The 22407-nt window shown below is 43.1% G+C and overlaps 1 protein-coding gene across 2 annotated transcripts in view; it reads left to right on the top strand.

The window, feature by feature from the left end:
* Positions 1-216: 216 nt before the first annotated feature.
* MAP6 (microtubule associated protein 6) overlaps positions 217-22407 on the top strand; it is a 46596-nt gene continuing 24405 nt past the window's right edge. For both annotated transcript variants that reach the window (XM_088052238.1, XM_005524150.3), the window contains exon 1: positions 217-1000. In XM_088052238.1, coding sequence (XP_087908364.1) covers positions 282-1000 — 719 coding nt within the window. In that variant the 5' untranslated portion in view covers positions 217-281. The remainder of the gene's footprint in view (positions 1001-22407) is intronic.

The following is a 22407-nucleotide window of genomic DNA, read 5'->3' as shown; positions in this document are numbered from 1 at the left end:
TGCAGGTGCGTGGATGTGCAGGTGTGGGCACACGCACAGCCAGGAACCACACGCGTGTGCAGGTGCGTGGATGTGCAGGTGTGGGCACACGCACAGCCAGGAACCACACGCGTGTGCAGGTGCGTGGATGTGCAGGTGTGTCGCGCATGTCCGTGCCTTGCCCGTGTGCGTGCAAGCGCCGCCCTCCCCGGCCCGCCCCCCGGTTGCGGAGCGCGGAGCTCGGGGCGGAGAGCGGTGCGGGGCTCGGAGCGCGGAGCGGTCGCTCCCGGTGCGGGCCCGCCATGGCGTGGCCCTGCATCACCCGTGCCTGCTGCATAGCCCGCTTCTGGAACCAGCTGGATAAGGCGGACATTGCCGTCCCCCTCGTTTTCACCAAATACTCGGAGGCCACCGAGCATCCCGCCGCGCCCCAGCCGCGCCCCGCGGCCCCCATCGAGACCCAGCCCGGCGGCGAGGCGGCTGCGGGGGCCGGAGGCAGCGAGCCGACTCCCGGTCCCGCCCGGCCCGGCCCGGCCCCGCACGCCTCTCCTCCGGCCGACTCGGTCATGCGGCACGACTACAAGCCTTGGAAGGTGCAGCGGCCGGAGCCGAGCTGCAAACCCAAGAGCGAGTACCAGCCCTCGGACACTCCCTTCGAGAAGGAGACGCAGTACCAGAAGGATTTCCGTGCCTGGCCCATCCCCAAGCGGGGCGACCATCCCTGGATCCCCAAAGCGGGACCTTCCCCCGTCCTGGCCCTGGACCGCGCTCCCCCGGAGAAACCGGCTCAGGAGAAGCGGCGGAAGGTGCACCTCGCTCCCGAGAAGAAGGAGGAACACCCCGAGGTGGAGGATGAGCATCCCAAAGCAGTGCGGCCCGGGGATGGGAGAGAGAAGGGTCGGAAGAGGCCGGAAGAGGCGGGCGGGCAGCCGGCGGAGCCGAGCAGAGGCCGGGCGGCTGCCGATGCTGTCAACAGGCAGATCAAAGAGGAGGTGGCGGCGGGGGTCAGCTCGTCCTACAGGTGAGAAGACATCTCCCCGTCCCCACCCCCATCCATCTAGATCCCCAGTCTGCCGCGCCCTTGCCAGGTCTTATCTAGTCCCTCTTTGCGCTTCCCCGGAGGAGCATCCCACCCTGGGAGTGAGGCTGTGAAACATTCCAGGGGGGGCTTGCAGATTTCCTGCCGGGGGGTGGGGGGGGTGTCCTTAAATTCCCTATCTCTCTGGGAATCGATGATGGGGCAGTAGGTATTGTGCTATTGTGGACACTTTTTGTCGGCGGGTTTGGCAGCGGGTTTGAGTGCCTTTGTGTCGTGCCGTCGTCCCCACCCCACTCCCCCGCCGCCACTGCATTCCAAAATTCAGAGACAGCCGCCACCTTGGATTTCCATAGGGGTAATGTTTAGGGTCACCTCCGTGGGGATGTGCAAATCGCCTCTAGTCCTTTCCAAGCACATCCCTGGCTGTATTGCTAGAGCCAACCCAAAGGATCAGCAACCTGACCAGATCTCAGGGGGCCCATGCACGAATGGGATGCCCCACACGCAGGAGCATCCCAGGAAGCATCTCAGGCTGGCCCGTGCTCAAGACAAAGCATCCCAGCTATGCGCCAGGATGAGGGATCTGTATCCTAGGCCGCTTGGGTGGGGCAGCCTTGAGATGCTGCCATGTTTTAATGCAGCGCAGCAGGGGATGACACATCTTTCTGTCTCCCCCTAACAGCTCCCCAGCCAACTAGAAATGGATGCCCTTATTTCACCTCAGCAGTAGACTTTGTTGGGGATTCAGAGTGTGAAACTCCTTGCAGTGAGCTGCTGTTGTTTTTTCTCTCTGGGTCAATGTTCAATGTGTTGGGAATGCAGAAACAGAAGTGATGGGGTGGTTGCCCTGCATGTACGTTTTGCAAGGAGGGTTTGCTGCGGTTGTGTTTTCCAGTGCTTTCTTTGTCAGAGCCCACCACTGCCGAGACCAGGGTGAGGGTAGCATAGAGCAAAGCTGGGGGTTGTGGTGACAAAAGTGTGATTGCAGCCTTTTTGCTTTTCCCTATAGCTGTGTGAATGCTGAGGTGTTTATGCCTTTGAATTATTTATTTTCCTTTCTGGGGAGATTAGAGGTGGCAGCTGTGACTTGACTTCTCTGTCCCACTGGTGGTGCAGAAAAGCTGTCAGTCATCTGCTTTCCCCCCTATGTAAGTGGGAAACACTTCAAGCAATGAGATCTTGATTTCTGCTGTCTTTTGGCATCAGCTCTCACTGGATATTGCTGGGGGCTCAGGTGCGTAGAGTTGTGACTTGGTGCTGAGACACAAGAAAATGGCCAGGGATTTTTGGGGCCTCTGTTTTGCAGGGGTGGAGAGTGCGGGGAAAGGGGTCTCTAGGAGTGACACAGCTCTTAAATCTGCTGTGAACTGAGACTCAGCTCTTTGTCTGCTCCTCTGGGCTTGTGCTGGAGATAGCAGGTCTAAAGCAGAAAGTTCCCCTGGAACTGGAAAGCCGATGTGTTGCTTCTCTTCCACTGCTACAAAGGATAATTAGATTTCTTTGCATATTCAAATGCAGATTGCTTACCTTCCTATCCCTCCAGTCAGCTCCAGCAAATTCCTAAGGCAGTGGGCTAGGATTCCCCCTCAAGGAAAGGGGTTGGATGAGCAGGGATGTTAAACCTAAGAAGAACTAGAAGGATTCAGCTTTCTTTGTGTTGCTTGTTGGCTTTCACAATACTCTTAGGCCTTCTCTTTCCACTTGAGAAAGTGTTCTCCCACTTCCATGTTTTTCTTCCTTGCCGCATATTGCAGAAGTGTTTGCTCTGACGCTCAGCCATAGAACATAAGCACCTCTTCATTAATGAATAAGTGATGTTTTGGCTAATTGTTCTCATTTTCTGTTCAAATTAGGCATCTTCTAAGTGCTGTTTATTGTTTGCGTTCTTTTTAAAAACCAAATTCTCCAAATCCTAATTACTGCCAAGATCCTGTCTGCTGACATACTCGGTGGGTATTGAACATCTCCAAGGATGGAGACTCTCAGCCTATTGGAGCAACCTTATGGGCCACCCAGGAGCCAAAAATTACCTCCTAATGAACTCTTGCTAGAAAGGAGCAAGGATGGCTTACATGGGGCTTTTCTTCCTTGTGCATGGATCAAGGCTCCCCATCAGCAGAGAGTGGAGGGGAGATTTCCTTAGATGCAAATCAGTGTTACCAAGGCTGAGAAACAATTCCTTGGTGAAACCAAAGAGCAAATCAGCAATAGTTAAGCTCACTCTGTCCCACTGGGTGTTATTTCCATGTGAGGAATACCTGAGAGCATGGGATAGAGTAAGCAACTAGCCCAAGGTCATGGGGGGAAGTCCATGCTAAAGGGAAGAATTCTCTTTTTTAACCTTTGTGTACCTAGACAGATGAATATCACAAAGACCATGTGCCTGTGACCTCCTCCCAGGTCCACCCAGAGGTACACAGCAGAGGTGGTGCCTGGTGGTGATGTCCATGGAAGATGGAGGTTCCTCCCAGCCAGAGGAATGAGTGATTTGTTTGTATTAGCATTTGAGCCAGAAGCCTTCAGTGAGGCCAGAGTGGCAGGACTGTGGATGTCTGCCAGAGACTGCCTGTGCCCAAGGATCCTACAGAAAAAATAGGATTTATTTCCAATATTTCTAGTATTTCTTTATCTCGTTCATAGTATTTGCATTATTTATATATTTATATTTAGATATTTATTAATGATAATTTATTAACTGTTCAGTTATATATGGGATTTATATATGTACTTATTCCCACTGCTCTCACTGGCTGTGCCGTGGTCAAGCAAGGTTCCAGCACTGAGGGTTTCTTGCCTCAGTTTCCCTCCCCAGCATATGAGCTGCCCGAGTTTACAGGTTACCAAGGCAGATTACATCTCCTTCACCCCCCTCTTCTCTTTGGTCCTGCTTCTCAGGGTGGCCTGTGGACCCTGAGGGACCAAGGACTAGGGAATCCTTCAGTCAGGTCAGTGACTAGCCCCTTGGAAAGCTGCTGGTGGTGGATGAAGCAGTTTCTTGTTCAGTTCTGTGAGGGCTTTATCTGTATTGGGTGAAGGGATTTTTCCCCCTGAACTTCTGGATGGGGATGGGCAGAGCATTTCTCCCTACTGCACCAAAGGATGGAGGGGGCTGGACCTGACCCCAGGGATTTGGGACCAGAGAGAGGAAGTGACTAAATGTGCACACAGCGGCATTTGCTGATGGATGTGAAAAAATTAGAAGCACATTTGGCAAAAATAAAAGAAGGAATGAATGCTTTCCATTTTCATTTGAAAATTATGGGAAAATTACAGAATTAAGTGTTTCTTGGATGTTCCCCTCCTTTCTTTGTCTTACATTCTGCTTATTTTGTTACCTTTATTCCCTGAAGGAAAAAAGATACAAAAGGGAAACCATTTACTCCCTTTGTAAAGTATCGACATGAGTACTAAGAAAATTAATTTCCCCCTGAGGAGTAATATTACAAAACCAGATTTGAATTTTTTATTTTTTTTTCACCAAACCAAACCAATTATTCTTTCTCTCTCACCAACTCCCTTTCCTAGCAGAGGAAACAAAACAATATAGGCTTCAGTGGAAAATTTTGGACTGCCTCTAGTACTAATGAATTGCCTGTTGCTAATGCTCTGTCATTCATCTCAAACCCTGGAGTTACTAAAGATGTGGAGCAAATGAGAATTTGTAGTAGCTATAGAGACAAATGAGTCAGCACTGGAGACTTGCTGCATGGTTTTCAGAGATACAGCAGAGATAATTTAGGGAGGGATGTCCACACAGGAAGGCTGGACCAAGATAAAAAAGGGCAGGAAATTCATACTCTTCCTTGTTCTGAAGACCAGCTAGGGGAACTGGGGGTGTTCAGACTGGATAAGAGAAGGTTCTGGGGATACCTAAAGTGCCTAAAAGGGCTCCAAGAGCCAGAGAGGGACTTTGAGCAAGGGCCTGGAGAGGCAGAACAAGGGGAATGGCTTCCCGCTGTCAGAGGACAGGGTTAGAAGTGATATCAGGGAGAAATTCTTGGCTGTGAGGGTGGTGAGGCCCTGGCACAGGTTGCCTAGAGAAGCTGTGGCTACCTCATCCCTGGAAGGGTCCAAGGACAGGTTGGATGGGGCTTGGAGCAGCCTGGTCCTGATGGCTCTGAAGATGGACATCCCACTAGACAAGCCTGGGACATGTTGGTAATGCCTCTGTGATAACGTTCAAGAAGAAAATCAAAACAAAGTGGGGCACAGTTTTTCTATAACCAGAGAAGAGGAGGAGGTGAGACCATGTGAGAGAGACAACATGGAGACACCAAGGTAAGTGGAGAAGGAGGAGGAGGAGGAGGTTCTCCAGGCACCAGAGCCGAGATTTCTCTTCAGGCCATGGGGATGACCATGGTGAAGCAGGTTGTCCCCCTGCAGTCCATGAGGATCTGTGGGGGATGCAGAGATCCACCCACAGCCCGTGGGGGAGGTACCAGCACCAGAGTGGGTGGATGCCTGGCGGAGACCAGTGAGAGATCTGGTAGAGAGAGGGGACCCCTGCTTCCAGGCTGGAGCAGCCTGTCCTTGGAGGACTGTGCCCCATGGAAGAGTGACCCACGCCACAGCAGTTTTGGGAGGAATGTTTTCCCATGGGAAGGACTCACACTGCAGCAGTTTTGGGAGGACTGGTGATCGTGAGATTGGAATGATGCTGGAGAAGTTCACAGAAAACTGTCTCCCATGGGAAGGGACCCCATAGTGTATCAGGGGACGGATTTCTCTCCCTGAGCAGTGGAAGATCTTGGGTGATGAACTGACCAAAGCCCCCACCCTCTGTCTTCCTGATCTGTCGATGGGAAGCAGGGAGAGGTTGGGGTAAAAAGGTATTTTTAAGGGCTCATTTTACTTCTCATTATCCTCCTCTGACTTTGTTAGTAATAAATTCACTTTGTACTTCTAAGTTGAGCATCTTTTGCCCTTGGAATGTTTTCTCTCAGTCCTTAACTCATGAACCATTCATTTAATTTTTTTTCTCACCTCTGCCCAGTTGTAGCAGGGGAGAGTGAGTGAGCATCTGTTGTGGGTGCCTGGCATTTGGCCAGTGTCAAACCACAACACACAGACAGAGAGCTATTCTACCACACTCTTGATCTCCTCTGGATGTTAGTCTATCAGCTGAAAAGACTGCTGGTGTCTCCAAGTTGGGGACACTTGCAGTAGGTAGCTCCAAGTTGGCAATGTATTCCCTGCAATCAGTTTAAGGTGGACAACATCAAGCCCCAAAGGCCAATGAGGAGCTGCTCAGCAGTGTAGGTAAGACCGAATTTTGCTGCTTTGACTGTGTGCAAACTGGAACTGGTCTGTGCAGGCCTTAGGACATGGCAGAGCAGGTGGAAGAGGTGGAGGCGGCATTCAGGTGATGGAGTCAACATGCTTGAGCAACTATTCCTCTGCTCCTGCTCAGGTGGGTCACCTCAGAGAGACCTTTAGGCACATGGAGCTGGATGGGACCCTCTGAACCTTGAAGGACAATTATCTGGTTTGTTGTTTAGTCTTTATAAATAACACCCAATGCTCTGTCTCAGAAATGCAGAATTTTCAGTTGCATTATGCCAGCAGGAAGGATGTGCCAAGACCTCCATTTCTGATGATTTGCAACTTGTTTCCAGTCTGTTTGTCAATGGACAAGTTGTAGTTTGCTGTTTTATTTGGTTTATTTCTCTCTTATATTTTTTTCTGTTTTATTGGCATACTTAATGATTTTCTCCTGTTCAAATGTCACTGCTTAGTGTCTCCAAGTACAGTATCCACATCATTTAGCTCTATAGCTAGGAAATAAAAATTTTTACTTCCTATTAACCTTGTCTCTCTAGCTCTTCCTAGATAAAATCTCTGTTTCTTAAACAGAGATGCAGACTATTGCCCTTTGGATATGAGGTCCCCATTTCTACTGAAGATTCATGAGTCATGTTTGTGGGCATCACGGATTCATTCTGAATCCCTCATTTACTCTTTGAAAACAAGGATGTCCATTGTTATCAAATGTCATTGTCATTTCTACTGAGGATTCAATTATGATACTTTTGATAACAAGGATGTCCATTGTTATCAAATGTCATTGTCATTTCTACTGAAGATTCATGAGTCATGTTTGTGGGCATCACGGATTCATTCTGAATCTCTCATTTTCTCTTTGATAACAAGGATGTCCACACTGTTCTCCTTCTTCTCCTTCTTAGGTAGTTACATCCCATAGTAAAATAATTCTGGTGATTAGTATAAAGGCTAGAATTAACTACTGATTTTCATTACATTTTGAACATGGCAGTCAAGGTCAATCCTTTCCTTCCTCTGTGGTTTCCTGATTCTCCTACACATTGGTGTTCCTAATTATATTGTGTCATTAGGAAGTGTTATCAGTGTTGCCCTACTTTTTTAGTGCCAAAGTCAACCTTAAAAATGTTAAACACTGCTAACCTCCTTCCAGGCTGCAGCTCAGTATTCCAACACTCATCATTTCCCTTGCCTGGTTTCCCATTCTGCTGATGTTCATGTTCACTGGCTTAATTAATCATTTCCCACATGGCCCTGGATAAAATGCTTTGCTGAAACCAAATAGATTTTCACATTTCTTTTGTTTGTTAAGTCAGTTATTGTGTCAAGCATCTCTCATCCTCCTTTTCCACACACTCCTGTGTCTGGTGAGGCCACCAACTTCTTTGGGATGCAGAAGCTGATGCTGTAGGGCAGATGCCACTTTTACTTGGTGGCTTCAAGCCACCATTGTAACACAAAGGGCAAATAAAGAGGAGAGAGATCAACTATTTAGATTACCCATCCTTTCTTTTTCAAATGAATCACTAAGAGCTGTTATAAATCTGTCTCCTCTTGAATTTAGAGCATGACATTTCCTTTTTCTGTCTCCTACCAGCTAAACAAACTAAGTACTTCTGCACCCAATCTTGCATCAATCTCACTGTTCATTGCTCTGAGCTGACTGTATTTATTTGTTTGTTTATTTATTCATATGGTGTCTTTGGCTAAGCCTTGCCCCACTGTGGCAAGAGCATGGATGCCTTTCTGCTACTGTGGTCAGCACCAGCCAGGAGGGAAAGAGCCATTTTAGGGAAGTTTTATAGGATGGAAGTTTTATTTCTCTTGATGTCTGACTTGGTATTCCAAATACCCTTCCAATGGCCTATATATATATATATATAAAGGACATTGTAAGGATATATAACTATTTGCAATTATATATTATTTATTTTTATAGATTATTTTATATAATAATGCTTTATATATTATGTTTATGTATATCTATTTTTGTATATTATTAAAATACTAAATGCCCAAATGGGGCTGTTAATCCTTTAGCCTCCAACTCATTTCTCCTCCCCAAATCCAGCATTGCAGCATTGTTCTATTGCAAACACATTTTGCTTTCTATTAACAACTGCTTTATTTTGATTAATAGCTCATTATATGGCAACTATTTTTTGAATTAGTAATTTCTTTTTGATCAAAAAGTGCCTCTAGCTGAGAGGGCCCTGCAGCACTTTGCACACACAGTATGCATATGGAGACACTGCTGCTGCTTTGGTGAGCTGGATGCAAGCTGTGCTGTTGACACTACAAAATAGGAGCTGAGAAGGTAGGGAGGCTGTTATGTTTAAAAAAAAATCATGAATGTTTTTAAAATGTTAAAAATAAAACTTCACATTTTTAAGAATTTAAATAATTTATATAAATATTTAGATTATGATAGTATAAAATAATAAATTTTAAGAATTTTAAAATCTAATTTAATTTTTAAATTATCTAATTTAATTATCTAAATAAATCTAATTTTTTCTTTAAATTTTAAACTATTTTTTAGTTGTTTGAGGTTTTTTGTTCAGGGTTTTTTTGAGTGGGTGGGTTTTGTTTGTTTGTTGTTTGGTGGAGCTGTGATTCAGCCTGGAAAAGAGAATGTTTCAGGGAGACCTCACGGCACCTAGCAGAGTCTCTAGGGGCCTACAAGAAGCCAGAGGGGCACTGTTCATCTTAAGACAAGGTGGAATGAGTTCAAACTGAAGTAGAGGAAATTTAGGTAAGATATTGGGAAGAAATTCCTCTGTGTTAGGTTGGTGAGGCCCTAGCACAGGTTGCCTGGAGAAGCTCCTGGAAGTGTTCCAAGACCAGGTTGGATGGGGCTTGGAGTAACATGGTCTAGTTGAAGGTGTCCCTGCCTGTGGCAGGGGTCAGAACGAGATTATTTTTAAGGTCTCTCCCATTCCAAGCCATTTTGGGATTAATTAATTTAATTAATTAGTATATAGCTTCACTGCAGACAGCCAGTTTTTTTTAAGACCATCACCTTCTGGTTTTTTCCCTTTCTTAAGCAGCAAAGCACCTGCACAGCATCACACATCTTTAACCCTTTTAAAACACAAGAAAAAAATGAGCAGCAGTCAAGCACCATTAGTCAGGCACCAGCAACCTTGCAAAATATTCCAGTGAGAAATCTGTCTGTTTTCTAATTCAGCATCTGAAAAGTTGGGTAGATAAACACCCTGTGAGAGCAAATAGTGTCTTTATGCTGGATGAATGGGAAAAGAAGAGGTTATCCAGATCCAGGAGAAGGAAATTCTTGAGACCTGATTGCTGAGCTTCAGGCTTCCTCCCAGATTTCACTTTGCCTTTCACCTTGAAGGAGGAGGCTGCGCATCTGCTCTCATGCAGGGAGCTTTGTCTGAAAGCAATCAGCATCACACTCCAATGGGCTGGAAACACAAGCAGAGATGTGAACCCTGATTGGTCCCATTCCCAGGCTGAGGCAGCAGTGGGGTTGTTGGTTAGTTGATTGGATGAGACTTTAAAGGAAAATCTGCAGATGCCTTCAGGATGCTGTTTCACTGCACGGGTGGCTCCTCTCCCTTCTCACATCTATTTTGATTGTGTAGTTCCATCACTGTGAGCCTCAGCAGAAAGTTGAAAGGACCCTGGGTGTCTGGCAAACTCTTTTGCAGGCTGAGCCACACTTTTCCACCAGTGCATCAGAGCAGACTATCAGTGAAGTTCCTAAAACTAGGGAGGGAATTAGCCAACAAGGTCTGATTATTCCATTGTGCTGGATTTGTGCACATCAGCATGCTGGATCGCAGATCAGTACTTTGAACATGTTTTGTGCTCTTTTTATTTGGATATAAATGGATGTGTGAAAGATGTGAGGTAAGGGAAGAAAGGTGGGACTGGAGGTTGCCCAAACAAGATCCTATGAAGGTATGAAAGCCCTGGGTTGCATTTGCCATGGCTGGGTGATAGCCCCCAGCCAGGTACCCTGTGCATCCAGGGGATGAAGGCACCAGTCTCAACCAAGCAGTGGAGCTTTGTCACTGTCAGTCAGCACCTATGGCAACTCACACAGAGGATTCCCAGAGAGGGATGTGTTGGCAAGCAGCCCAGTGGAGGAAGGATACAAGAAAAAAACATATGTTCCCTTTGGGAAACTGGGATGGGGTTTGGCAGTGTCATCATGCAGAGAGCAGAGAAAGTAGCATTGAAAGTTGCAGTGATTGAGCCTCCCTTGGTGGGTAAAAGCTTCTGACAGCACTGCAGCACTGGAACAAATCTCAGAGCAGGATCACAGAATGGTTTGGGTAGAAAGGGACCTTTAAGCTCATCCAGTTCTACCTCATACCATGGGCAGGGACAACTTCCACTAGATCATGTTGCTCCAAGCCCCATCCAACCTGGCCTTGAACACTTCCAGGGATCGGGCAGCCACAGCTTGTTTTAAGGGAAGAGGTGATTTCCTGGTGTCTCATAGAAATTCTCCCATGGCTCTGTATAACCCACAAGGCTGAGTAGGTCTGCAGCTTTTGGCTGATGTGAATTCTGGGATGACACAGGACAGGTTGTTTCAGCCACTGACTGTCTGTAGCTTCTACAGAAAGCCAGCCAACATTCAGAGGAGATACAAAGGTCCATTGCTTGATCCTGATCCCAGAGCATGGGATGAAATACATGTGTTCTTGCGATTCTCCCCAGCCCCATTTCCCGAGATTCTCCTTCATGCTTGTTCTAGGACTGCATACTAACATGGCATGTTGATCCCTGTACATGGAAGATTTTCATACTCCCAAGATTTCTCTTCTATGACCAGTTGCAGTTTGTCTCCCTGGCTGCTCTGAAAATTGGAAACCCTCAGAAAACACAAGCATGCCTTAGAGGATGATTTTCCAATTGGGTTTCTTTAGTGTCCTCTAGTCACTGAAGTCTTGGCAGTATTTTTGGTAAGTGTTTACAAAGCCCAGCTCTTGGAGTTATGTGGTTTGGGGAAGCCCTCAGCTTCCTCTAGAATAAAAATCTTGCAGGGTGGTGCAATATCCAAAGCTGGCAGTGAGTAACTGAAAGATGTTTCTTTAAACTCAATACACTGTGGTTGTGAGTTGCAGCCAAGTGTGTCTGTCAAGCCCTTCCTATCTCAATCTTTGGTCTTCCAGTGGGTCTTGATGTCTAGTAGTCCATCAGTGGTGATGGACTCATCATCATCATCTTTCTCACACCCTATTGGGCAGTAGGGGTGCTCCAAGGAGTTTGTGCTGGGATCTAGTAACCAGGCTTTGGACTATATCACACTGATGTTTGATATGGAAATTGGGTGGGAAGTCAAACTGGATGGCTGTGTAAAATTGGCCTTTTCATGTCAGACTTAGGACATGATGCAAAATAAGAGGAAACAGAGGCTTGTCTTGTAATTCAGGCCTGGGAAGAGTGAAGATGCGAAGGTGGTGCACTGCTGTACCTCACTTTTGTAGCCGTGTTGCTCTAATGAGGGGAGCAACATAGAGGCTGTATTAGAGGCTGAAATAGAGGTTGTCTTTAGTTTTGAAGTCTCAAAACACTTGCAAACAGCTCCTATTTAACCTGGTCCCCAGTCTGGACTTCAGCAGACACATTCCAGCCCATAGAAGTATTACTGCGTGCTAGAGTCTGGCAGTGTCCAGCTTCAGGGCTATGCCCTTGACATAGAAGCTGCATGGATGTGCTATGCAGAAGGGGAAATGAGGGGAATCACCATGACCTCAGTTGCTGTGCACACTCTATCCCTCTTTGCTGTGTGGAGACATCCCTTGGGCAGCTGCACAGGTGCTGGAAATGTGTTCAAGCTTCCACAGGAACAAACGATCAAGGATATTCCACTTACAAAATATTATAGGAAATGATTGTATAATGTTCAGTGTAAGATTTTGTGGAAAGGGAAGATACTTATTTACAAAATGTATAAAAAAATAGATTTTTTTTCCTCTTTTTTCCTTTGATTTCATTCATTTACACCCACCTTGCAGGTAGAGAGATGTCCATGTTCAGGCGATCTGACAAAGATCACTGGTAGACAGCCTGAGGGACACCAACTTTTGAGTTCTCATGTCATTCCTGGGTTTTTCTCAGCTGATGGTGACAAACTCAGTTTTGGGCAGGTCTTTCATATCACTTAGGGGTTATTTATCTCAGATTTATCCTTGAATAGCTCATCAACAGGACTGTCTTACACTGAACACTTCCATGGATGGGGCAGCTGCAGCTGCTCCGGGCAACCTGTGACTAGGACCATACAAGGAAGAATTTCTGCCCAATATTCCATCTAACTCTGCCTTCTGGCAGTAGGAAGCCATCCCCCTTGTCCTGTTCCTCCAGACACTCATCCAGCTCTCTTGGAGCCTCTTTAGGTGTAAGATGCCTTAAATGCCTGTCCTGGTTTAGGGCAAATTTTAGAGAAAACCTCTGAATGGGGTCCCTCCAGAAAGCAAATTCAAGCAGCTCCTCCCCCAAATGGTTCAGCAAAAGATTTCCTTAGAGAAAAGTGGGAAAAACCTGTTTATTTAACAGAAATGGAATAATATTAAACAATGAGACCTCTCGCTGTCCAATGAGATGGCAAATCCAGAAGAGTCCTTGTTGTGGGGTGTTGCTTGGCTCACTCAGGTTCTTATCAGTCCCTCCAGTGCTGGAAAGTGCCAAGGCCCAGGTCTTGATGGACCACAGGTGTGAGCTCCTGGGGTTTGGCTGGGTTCTCAGTCCAGAGCAGGTCTGAACAGATCCAAGGAAAAAACAGTCCAGGGAACTTCCCTGCCTCAGCTAGCTAAAAACTAACTAAAAGCAAAAGAGAGCTCTGTCCAGCTGTCTGTCATGTCACAGACAATGCAGTCCAGGAGCAGGATGTGGGGCAATGAGTGCTGTTTCTGCAAACAAACTGCGGCTGCTTCTTTCCCCCTCTTGGCTCTCAGAGCCAGTCTTAAAGGTGCAGAACTTAATATGTAACATAAACAAGGTGACTGGGGATACAAGCATCACAAAGGCACCCCAGGGCAACATCCCATAGGAAATTCACATTTGCAGCGCTATGTTCCTCCTGTAATTCTAACTGATACTTTATTAGTGGTAAGAGATTTATAAGGGCAGAATGTGGCATTAGGATGGACCCTCCCACCTAAGAGGCTGTCCAGAGCCATATTTCATCCATGTAATCTTGTGCTGAGTCCTTCACTTATGTTTGACTAAATAATTTAGCATGAATTGGAATTCAAAGAGATCTTGACATATTGAAGAAATAGCTTGAAACAAAGAAGTGACACTTTAGGAGAGGTGAGGGCTGGTAGGAGAGGAGAGGTAGGGATCAGCAGTGGTGCCGGTGCAGATGGGAACAGCTGGTGGAAGAACAATTTTGCAGGGAATCACAAATCACATGTCAGTGATTTTAAAAAACATTTTAAAAAACAATTAACAAAAAAAAGCACTCCAAAATAAATACTTTGGGGCAAGTAATGTAGTGAGATACATGGAGAGAATGTAACATCTTTCCACATTAGCCAAGACTCAGGTGGATTTTTTTTGTTCAGGTTTTGGTTTTGTACTTCAGCAGTCATGGACCAGAGAAGGTTCTGAGGACACCCATTAGAGAGGCCAGGAGTGCAGCAGACATGGTCACTGCAGGAAGCTGGAAAGTATGGGTAGGTTTTGGAAGAGAGAAATGGATTATTATCTTTGCATCTATGAAATGTAACAGTGGGTTAGTGTAAAAAACAGAATTGACTCTTTAGAATTGGGATAAAAAGGGACAATGTCCAGTGCTGGGGTGTTTCTGGCTATCAGTTATCTATACACTGTTACATTACAGAGGTCCATGTGATCAGGTCAACATATTTAATTCTCTCATCCTGTTGCTTCACACTTCTCTGATAGTGAGGAGTTAACAAGTTCTTCTCCAACTCCTGTCCTGTGCTCTGATTTGTGTCATTGTCATCACTTGGAGAGGTCAGTCTCACACTGCTCTCTTAGTTACATAGAAGCATTTTAGTATTTCATGTTTTGCTAAGGCTTACATATTATCATTTATCACACCACTATTTCTATAAGCTATATGGTGCACATGTATATATAATATATTCATCACACCATTACTTCTATGAGCTATACAGTCCAAAACTAATAAATTGTGTTATACTAATACACAGCTAAAAAGAGTTACAAATTGTACCATATCTAAATACTTATGATCAATAACAACATGTAAAGGCTAATACATAAATGCAAAAGACAATATTATATTGTTATTTTTAGCAACTCCTCCCCTTTTTCTTTTTTACTGCATTTGGCTTGAGCTATACTCTCTGATCTTTTGTGCTCTTGGCATATTGATACATTTCACAGATCCCAAATGCTGCCTTCCTTAGGTTTCTATCCTCTTTCATTTTTCTCAGTACTGTAATTTTCTGCTTATTTTTTATGGTTCTTGACTCTGGGTGGGTGGGTACTGTCATTATTTGCATATTTTGAAACATATAAGTAATTAGTCGGATAAGGCACGGGATTAATCATGGAAGAAAAATCAGACTTCTTATTCCACATAACACTACAAACCCCCACCATTTTCCAACAGGATATTCCAAAAATCTCTTCTAATTATCTTTTATGCATTATAGATTCCTGGTTTTGGACTGGTACATGGACTATTTTCTGGATGTTTCTGGCTAAAACTGCATCTCTATTACCATCGATTTGTAGACAAAAATCAGATATGTTAAACTTTCTGCAAACCCCTCCTTCTTCCACTAATAAACAGTCTAGCGGTAACTGATTTTGATATGGTGCAGCTCTGCTTTGCTTTTGCTGGCTGACTTAGAAGTCAATTCCATGGCCCTGGCTGTTTCATTGGTTATGATTTCTACAATTTGCTTGGAGACTTATGGTGTGATTTAGCATATAAATTGGAGTTTGATATCTTTGACTCCCATTTTGTGTCTAGGTAGCTGGACCATATGTTTGTATTATTAATTCAGGAGGCCACTCCTCACTGCCCTATTTCTGGTACCTTCTAATTTCTCTGATTAGGTTTCTCTTGCTCTTTTTAAGACATCGTATACTGGTATTCCTAAATTATTTCTGTCTTTGTTTGGTTACAGGAAAAATCCTCGTTGTATAATTCTTAGAGTGCAACTTCATTTCTATAGGGGAGGAAGTTTTGGATAATCCTTTTTCTTACATATCTAGAATAAGCCATCTGGTGCTTTCTAGTACTCCTTTCCTTGGTTATTCATGTTTTCTCAAAATTTAGATTTTTCAGGAATCTTATAACAGGGTTTTTTTCTTAGGGTCATTACACAAGAAAAGTTTTAATTATTTTCTCATATTTATAATTCTTTCTTTTTCTCTTGGGCCCAATACTGTGTTGGTTTTTCAGGAATCTACTATGTGAAAGTTCTATTGGAAACTTCATATCTTTTACAGCAGGTTTATCATACATTGTCTAGAAATTCCTTTTTCATACCCTAGAAGCGCTTCTCTCCTATTATTTCTGAATTTAATATCCACCTTTCTGGCCATTTTTTGATTTTTAGGTTGGTTCTGTTCTATTTGAGAAGTTCAGCTGGGCCTAGGCTACTACCCTTCTATGGCTACTCTTTGGACATTAAAGCTCTCCCACATACTTAACAACTAGTAACATTTAGTTCTTTACTGATTCTTTCTCCCAGATCTACAAACAAATTCTTTCCTAACTTTGGGATTTCTATTTTATTTTCCAGTTGTTGAGTTTTGCATATAAACCTCCACGTGGAGTTGGCTCTGGGGTGGGTTGCTGTATCTGTTTTCTCTATTTGCTTATCATTATCTCCCATATTAAGTCTTGCATCAAATCTCATTTTTTTTTCATTCTTAGGTTTGACCCATGGAGAAGTAAACCCATATGCCTCCCCATGGGCATCTAGGTTTTGACCCTAGAATTTTTGTAACCCCATACATTCAGTCATTTTGTAGGCGTCTACATTGGATGAGTTATAACAGCAGTGGCTGAGGAAGGTATGAAAGCTAAAATAAGAATTCTGAATTTTTCCATGATACAGCGGTCTGTTGCATTTGTGACATGGATCATCTGGATTCTCAAGGGGGCAAAGATTAATAATGAGTAACAGGAGTCTAGTATAACATGTACCCCCATCTTCCATGCTTGATGGGATTGCTGCCCACAGCATGTGAGTATGATCTTCTTGGTGACAAGTATAATGATTAATCTGATCTTGCCTCTTTATCTCCTTACTACAAAGTTATCCATCTTACCTGCTTTTCTTGTATTTCGGTTCTTTTTTTAGTAAGCCAGCACTTAGTAATTTCATTTACAGAATAGGGCCTTACTACTTCTTATGGAGTTATATGGAGTTGTTGTCTTCACTCAAAATATGATTCGTGTTTTTTACTACAGCCTCCCACTCAGCTTCTAATAGCTCATGAGTATTGGGAAGTGTCAATCCAACTCTATAACAAAATGTTAAAATTGGTACTTGCTCTTGATTTGTGTTTGAACTTTTCCCTTTCTCTCAACAAATTTTGCAACACGCTTGTCACCTGGGGGAGCTACAATGCTAGAGCTGGCCACAGTTTTCACACTGACATTGTACTTAGCTTGAGCGTGTTGCTTTAGAGTGTTTTAGGAAGGGTATGTGACTAGGAATAAATCTGGGAGATGTTTTAACAGGGAGAGCTGATGGTTTTGCTTTTTGTAGGTCACAGGCTAAACAAAAACTCCAGGATCACTTATGGACCTGGTGTTTGGTAATCTATATAACCCTGATCCCCATGACTGAGAACGTAATGAATTACTGCCCCAGAGTTTGGAAAGCCTTTGGGAATACAAAAGAATCTATAAAGCCTACAGGGAACTCTCAGTCTGGATTGATGTGCAGTTGCCCATAGTTTACTTGCCACATTGAGCCCGTGCCTTCTGTTTTAGGGTCATTTTTAGTTTTTCTGTGGGAGTGATGATCTTCTAGTCATGGGGTTCTTCTACTGGTCCTTTTATTCTGCTAGCATGAGTCTAGCTTCACTCTGCAGTTCATACAGTTGATTTAGCGGTCAGCAATACTTGAAAGGGACCCTCCCACTGGGGGGTTTAAGGCTGTTTTTCTATATTATGTAACCATTACCTATTCCCTAGGATTAATATTATGAATTTTGAAATCTAGGGTAGCTGTCTGAGGGATTCTTCCCTTTTCCCATGTTCCTCTAGAGCTTGTGCTATAGACAGGACATATTTCTTGATACTGTCCTCCCCTTCTTCATAAGTGGTAATACTATTTGGAAAAACCCATTTCATAAGGTTAAACCCCTAAATCCAGTCTGGGCTGTGTTCTGATTCTTAACAAAGCTAGGGGTAGGCATTTGACCCATGACATTTGGGTTTCACTCATCAGTTTAAATTTGAGTTTTCTTAAGAGTTTGAGTCATCCTTTCAACTCACCCCAAACTTTGTGGATGCCATGAGTGTGTTATTCTATACCCAGAGCTTGGACCACCTGCTGTAGTACTTTTGATGTGAAATGAGTTCTTTGGTCCAAGTTAATGTTATTTACTATTCTATACTGAGGAATGATTACTACTAAAAGAGTTTTGCTTCCCACATTGGCAGTAGCTTTAACTGCTGATACCACTTTTACCTAAAGGGTTAAATGATCTACTATTACTAGCAAACATTTCTACTGTTGCACTTGGGGGAGTTCAGTGAAATCTACTTGGATACTCTGAAAGGGCACTTGGGCTAATTCCTGCCCTCCTCAGCATGTTCCCCTCATGACGTTTTTGGCAATATCACACACTTTTCAGTTACTTGCTTAGCTATTCTAAAAATCCCTATGCAACCTCAGTTTCTCAGGAACTGATCATTCAGCTCTTGGGTACCTCAGTGAGTCTTTTTATGCATGCTTTCTAATATTTTCTTTGCTGGTGGTTTATTTAAGAACTGTTTCTCATTGGATAACACCCACTTCTCTTTATTGTCCTTTTTTGCTCTTATTTCTAGGAATTTTCTTTCCTCTGTTTCACTGAATATTGGTATATCCTGAATTTCTTTTGTGAGGGTTAGGACTATCATTATATTCTCTTCTCTGGTTTTGGCTGCATTTTTAACCTCTAAGTCTGTTGTTCCCCGTATTTCTAAGGTGGTTTCTTTCCAGTATCGCTGAACGTGTACAACAGCAATTTCTTTTGGCAGTTGTAACACTTCTAACACTTCTGCGATAAACCTTTTATGGACTAGTTCTTTCCCTTTTGAATTTAGTAATCTTCTTTCTTCCCAAATTTTCTCAAAAGTATTCACTACTCCAAAAGCGTACTTAGAATCATTGTACACGGTCTCTCTTTTTAGTGCTAATACTTCAAAGGCTCGTTTCAAAGCATATAACTCACACACTTGGGTTGACCAGCTGGGTGGTAACTTTTTCTTTTCTATGGTTATTAATTCTTCATTCACTAAAGCATATCCTGACATTTACTTCCCCTGAATTACTCTTGAAGACTCATCAATGTATAATCGCTTCCCCACCTTGAAGGGGTTGGTCTGTCAGATCTTCTCTCATTTTGGTTTGATAGTTTATAATTTCTAAGCAATCATGCACTAGTTCTTCTACTGATTCTCCATATAAAAACTGGGCAGGATTGAGACATTTATCTACAACTAGCTCTAGATAACTTTTATCTATGAGAATAGCTTCATATTTCAATACTCAAGAGTCAGAGCTATTTCTCAGCTTTTTGATTCAAAGTATTTCTAACTACATGTGGGGTGTGCACTTCTAATTTTCTTCTAAAAGTTGGTTTTTTTTTTTTTTTTTCTTTCTTCTACTAATAAGGCAGTGGCAGCTATTGCCTGGATACAGGTGGGCCACCCCCTTCTAACAGGGTCTAACAATTTTGATTGGTAAGCCACTGTTTCTTGCCCCTCCCCTATTCTTGGGCTAGGATTTCATGGGCTACCCCATTTCTACATCTACAAATAAGTAAAAAGATTTATATAAAGCAGGGAGACTTAGAGCAGGGGCAACTTTTGTTTCAAATTTTCAAATCTCTGTTGATCTTCTTTTTCTCACGTAATTTCATCCTTCATAAATTTTTTATATAGGAATTTAACAGCTTGGGTATACCTTTCTATTCATATCTTACAATATCCTAACAAGTCCAAAAGTTTTATGGTTTCTTTTTAGTTTTAGGCTGGGGGAGTGAGGTTATTCCTGTAATCCTTATAAGTTTTCATCACCTGCTTCCTTGGCTTATTATATGCCCTGAGTATTTCACTTAATTCTCTACAAATTGAAGCTTTTCTGTCAATACCCAAAGCCTTTGGTTTCCTAAGAAATTCAGTAATGATACAGAATTCTCAGACTTTCTCTTCATCTTCTCCTGAAAGAAGTAAATTATCTACATATTGGATAAGTTTTATTTCTGTATAATAGGAAAGAGTTGTAATACTTCTAAAGCTTTTCCAAATAAGGTAGGGGATTCACTAAATCTTCGGGGTAATTTTGTCCACCTAAGTTGCTACTTTCTCCCTGTATTGGGATCTTTCCATTCAAAAGCAAATATATCTTTGCTTTCTTCTGCAAGGGGACAAGCCAAAAAAGCATCTTTAAGATTGATCACACTGAACCACCAATGGGGTGGAGGAATTTTTCTTAATAGGTTGTAGGGATTGGGTACTACTGGATATCGAGCTATAGTTCTTTTTTTCACTTCTCTCAGGTCTTGGATGAGCTTGTATGTCCCATTTGACTTTTTTTACAGGTAATATAGGGATATTGTGGGGAGACATGCACAGTTCTAAAGTTCCATCGTTTATTAGTTCTTGAATTAGAGTTTTCAACCCTTTTCTCACTTCAAAGGAGAGTAGAGGGTATTGCTGTACCTGAATTGGGTGGTCTTCATTGGTTATTTCAATTACTATAGGGGTTATGTTTAACTATGTTTAACTTTCTAGGCTTGGCCCAAACTACTTCTTCAATTTGTTTTTCATCTTCCTCTTTTAACCAGAGGAGTTTGACTACTATTTTATCCCTTCCTGGAAGCACCCTGATGCCTAACTGGACTTGTAAATCCCTCCCTAGCAAATTACATCTTGCCCCTGTCCTATTTTGTTTGTTCCTTTAAGTATTACATGTTTTATAACTGGTGCTTTAAATCCTTCTTCTTTTGCCCCTAATACTTGAATTGTATTTTGTATTGTATTTGTATTTGAATTGTATTTTGTATTTTTGTATTTTATAAATAAATATATATATCACATCCTTTTGGAATTCTACAAACACATGTCCTCTCTGTCCCTGTATCCACTAAAAATTCAAATTCCTCCTCCTGAGGACCTACTTTTAAAGTTATCAAAGGCTCCTGCTGATATTTTGACCCTAGGAGACAGAGCCCTTGACACCCCTATTCATCTGTTTCTTGAATCTCTTTGAAAACATTCAGATTTTTTTTTTTTTTTTTTTTTTTTTTCTCTCTGTGGGCAACTTTGCCTTAAGTGTCCAATTTCCTTGCAATAAGGATAGATTGGGCCCCAGTTATTAAACTCCCCTTTTTCCTCTTTAGGGCCTCTTTCCCAGGGAGCTCTGTTTCCCTTAACCTTCTACCTGGTCCCCCTTGTTCTGGCCTGACTGGGGCCTCACCTCCTTATAGGAGTGGTTCCTTGCACAATGGTTTCCTTTGGCAATAGCAGCTGCCATTACATTAGCTTTTGCCTTTATTTTCTCCTCATCCCTCTGTACATATACTTTTTGGTCTTCTTCTAACAGGTAATTCAATCTTCTGTCTTGCTAATCTAATATTTCCAGTTTTTTCTTATATCTGGCCAAGCATTACTGACTAAGGCCACTTTTAACAGAGTTTGTCTAGTCTCTGTATTAGTGTCTATTCCTGAGTACTGTCTCGTATTTCTTTTTAATGTCTCTAGCTATTCAGTTGGCATCTCCTTTTTCTTTTTGTTCAGCAAATGCATTATGGGCATTTTGGTTTCAGTGAGTGGCTTCCCTAATTCCCCTGATAATTAATGCTCTATACTCTTCCATGTTTTGTCTTCCTCTGGGGTTATTGTGATCTCTCATTGGGCGTTGTAATGGCATCTTCTCCTCCCCAGGGTCTGTTTGCATGTTCCCTCTCCTGTATCTGCATCCCTGCTGCTCAGATTATTTGTCCCTCTTTGCATGTAATCAAAAGGTTTAGTATAGATTGCATTTCATCCTAAGTATAAATATTGGTCTCTAAAAACTGTTCCACTTGTTCTGCTAAGCCAATAGGATCCTCTAACAGGCCTTTTAATTCTTTTTAAAATGTCTTCACATCAGAGGAGTTAAGTGGGACAGTTACAAATCTAATTCCTCCTTGTGCCCCTCCCAATGGAACTTCCTGGAGGGGTTATAGTGATACTGCTTGTCCTCATTTTTCAATTCCTTCTGCTGGACCACTCTTCCCCTGGTATTCTGGCTAGGTCCATCAGGGTGTGGAGGGGGTGCATTAGGTGCTGTTGGATATGGAGGGGGCAGACAATCTCAGGGGTCTCAGTTTTAATTCCTTTTAATTTAAAAATGTTCACTTCCCCCAGGGAGGTTCCTTCCCCACAACAAGCAGTGTAATATTTTTCTTCCCGACTTTTGGCATTTACATAAATAAGCTTGGTACATCTCCTTAAAGGAAGCATGCAGAAGCTAGAATAAATGGTCTGATCTTACCTCCTCCTTGGTCCATTCTATCACACAGTAATGTATCATTTTGATCTTATTTTGATTTTTTGTGTCAGGGTTACGTTCCCACTGTGTCAATTTTACTCCCAGGGGCCTATTGGAGGTACATCTATTGATGCTTCCTGGCTTCCCCTTCCCCTGGGGGCTTTCTCCTTGCTTGCTTTGTGTTTTATTTTTTCAGTTTATCTTATCACCTCTCATATTACTCTTTTTGCTTCTTTTTTTCTTAACTTCTATGCGAATCTAACTCTACACTCTTCACAAGTATTTCCCCATTTCTCCTCAGATACTGTCTAACTTCTGGGAACTAAATACTGTTTTCTATAAAGTACTTTAATTATTTCTGCCTGCTGTAACAGCCTCTGCTTCCCTCCAAGCTGTTCTTATCCTGGGGCTGTCTACTTC

The sequence above is a fragment of the Pseudopodoces humilis genome, chromosome 2, assembly GCF_049639895.1.
Source record: "Pseudopodoces humilis isolate 2021_Gansu_Grassland_sample_001 chromosome 2, ASM4963989v1, whole genome shotgun sequence".
Taxonomy (NCBI): domain Eukaryota; kingdom Metazoa; phylum Chordata; class Aves; order Passeriformes; family Paridae; genus Pseudopodoces; species Pseudopodoces humilis.
Note: the sequence above shows the minus strand (reverse complement) of the source record. Positions and strands in the feature narration are given on the sequence as shown.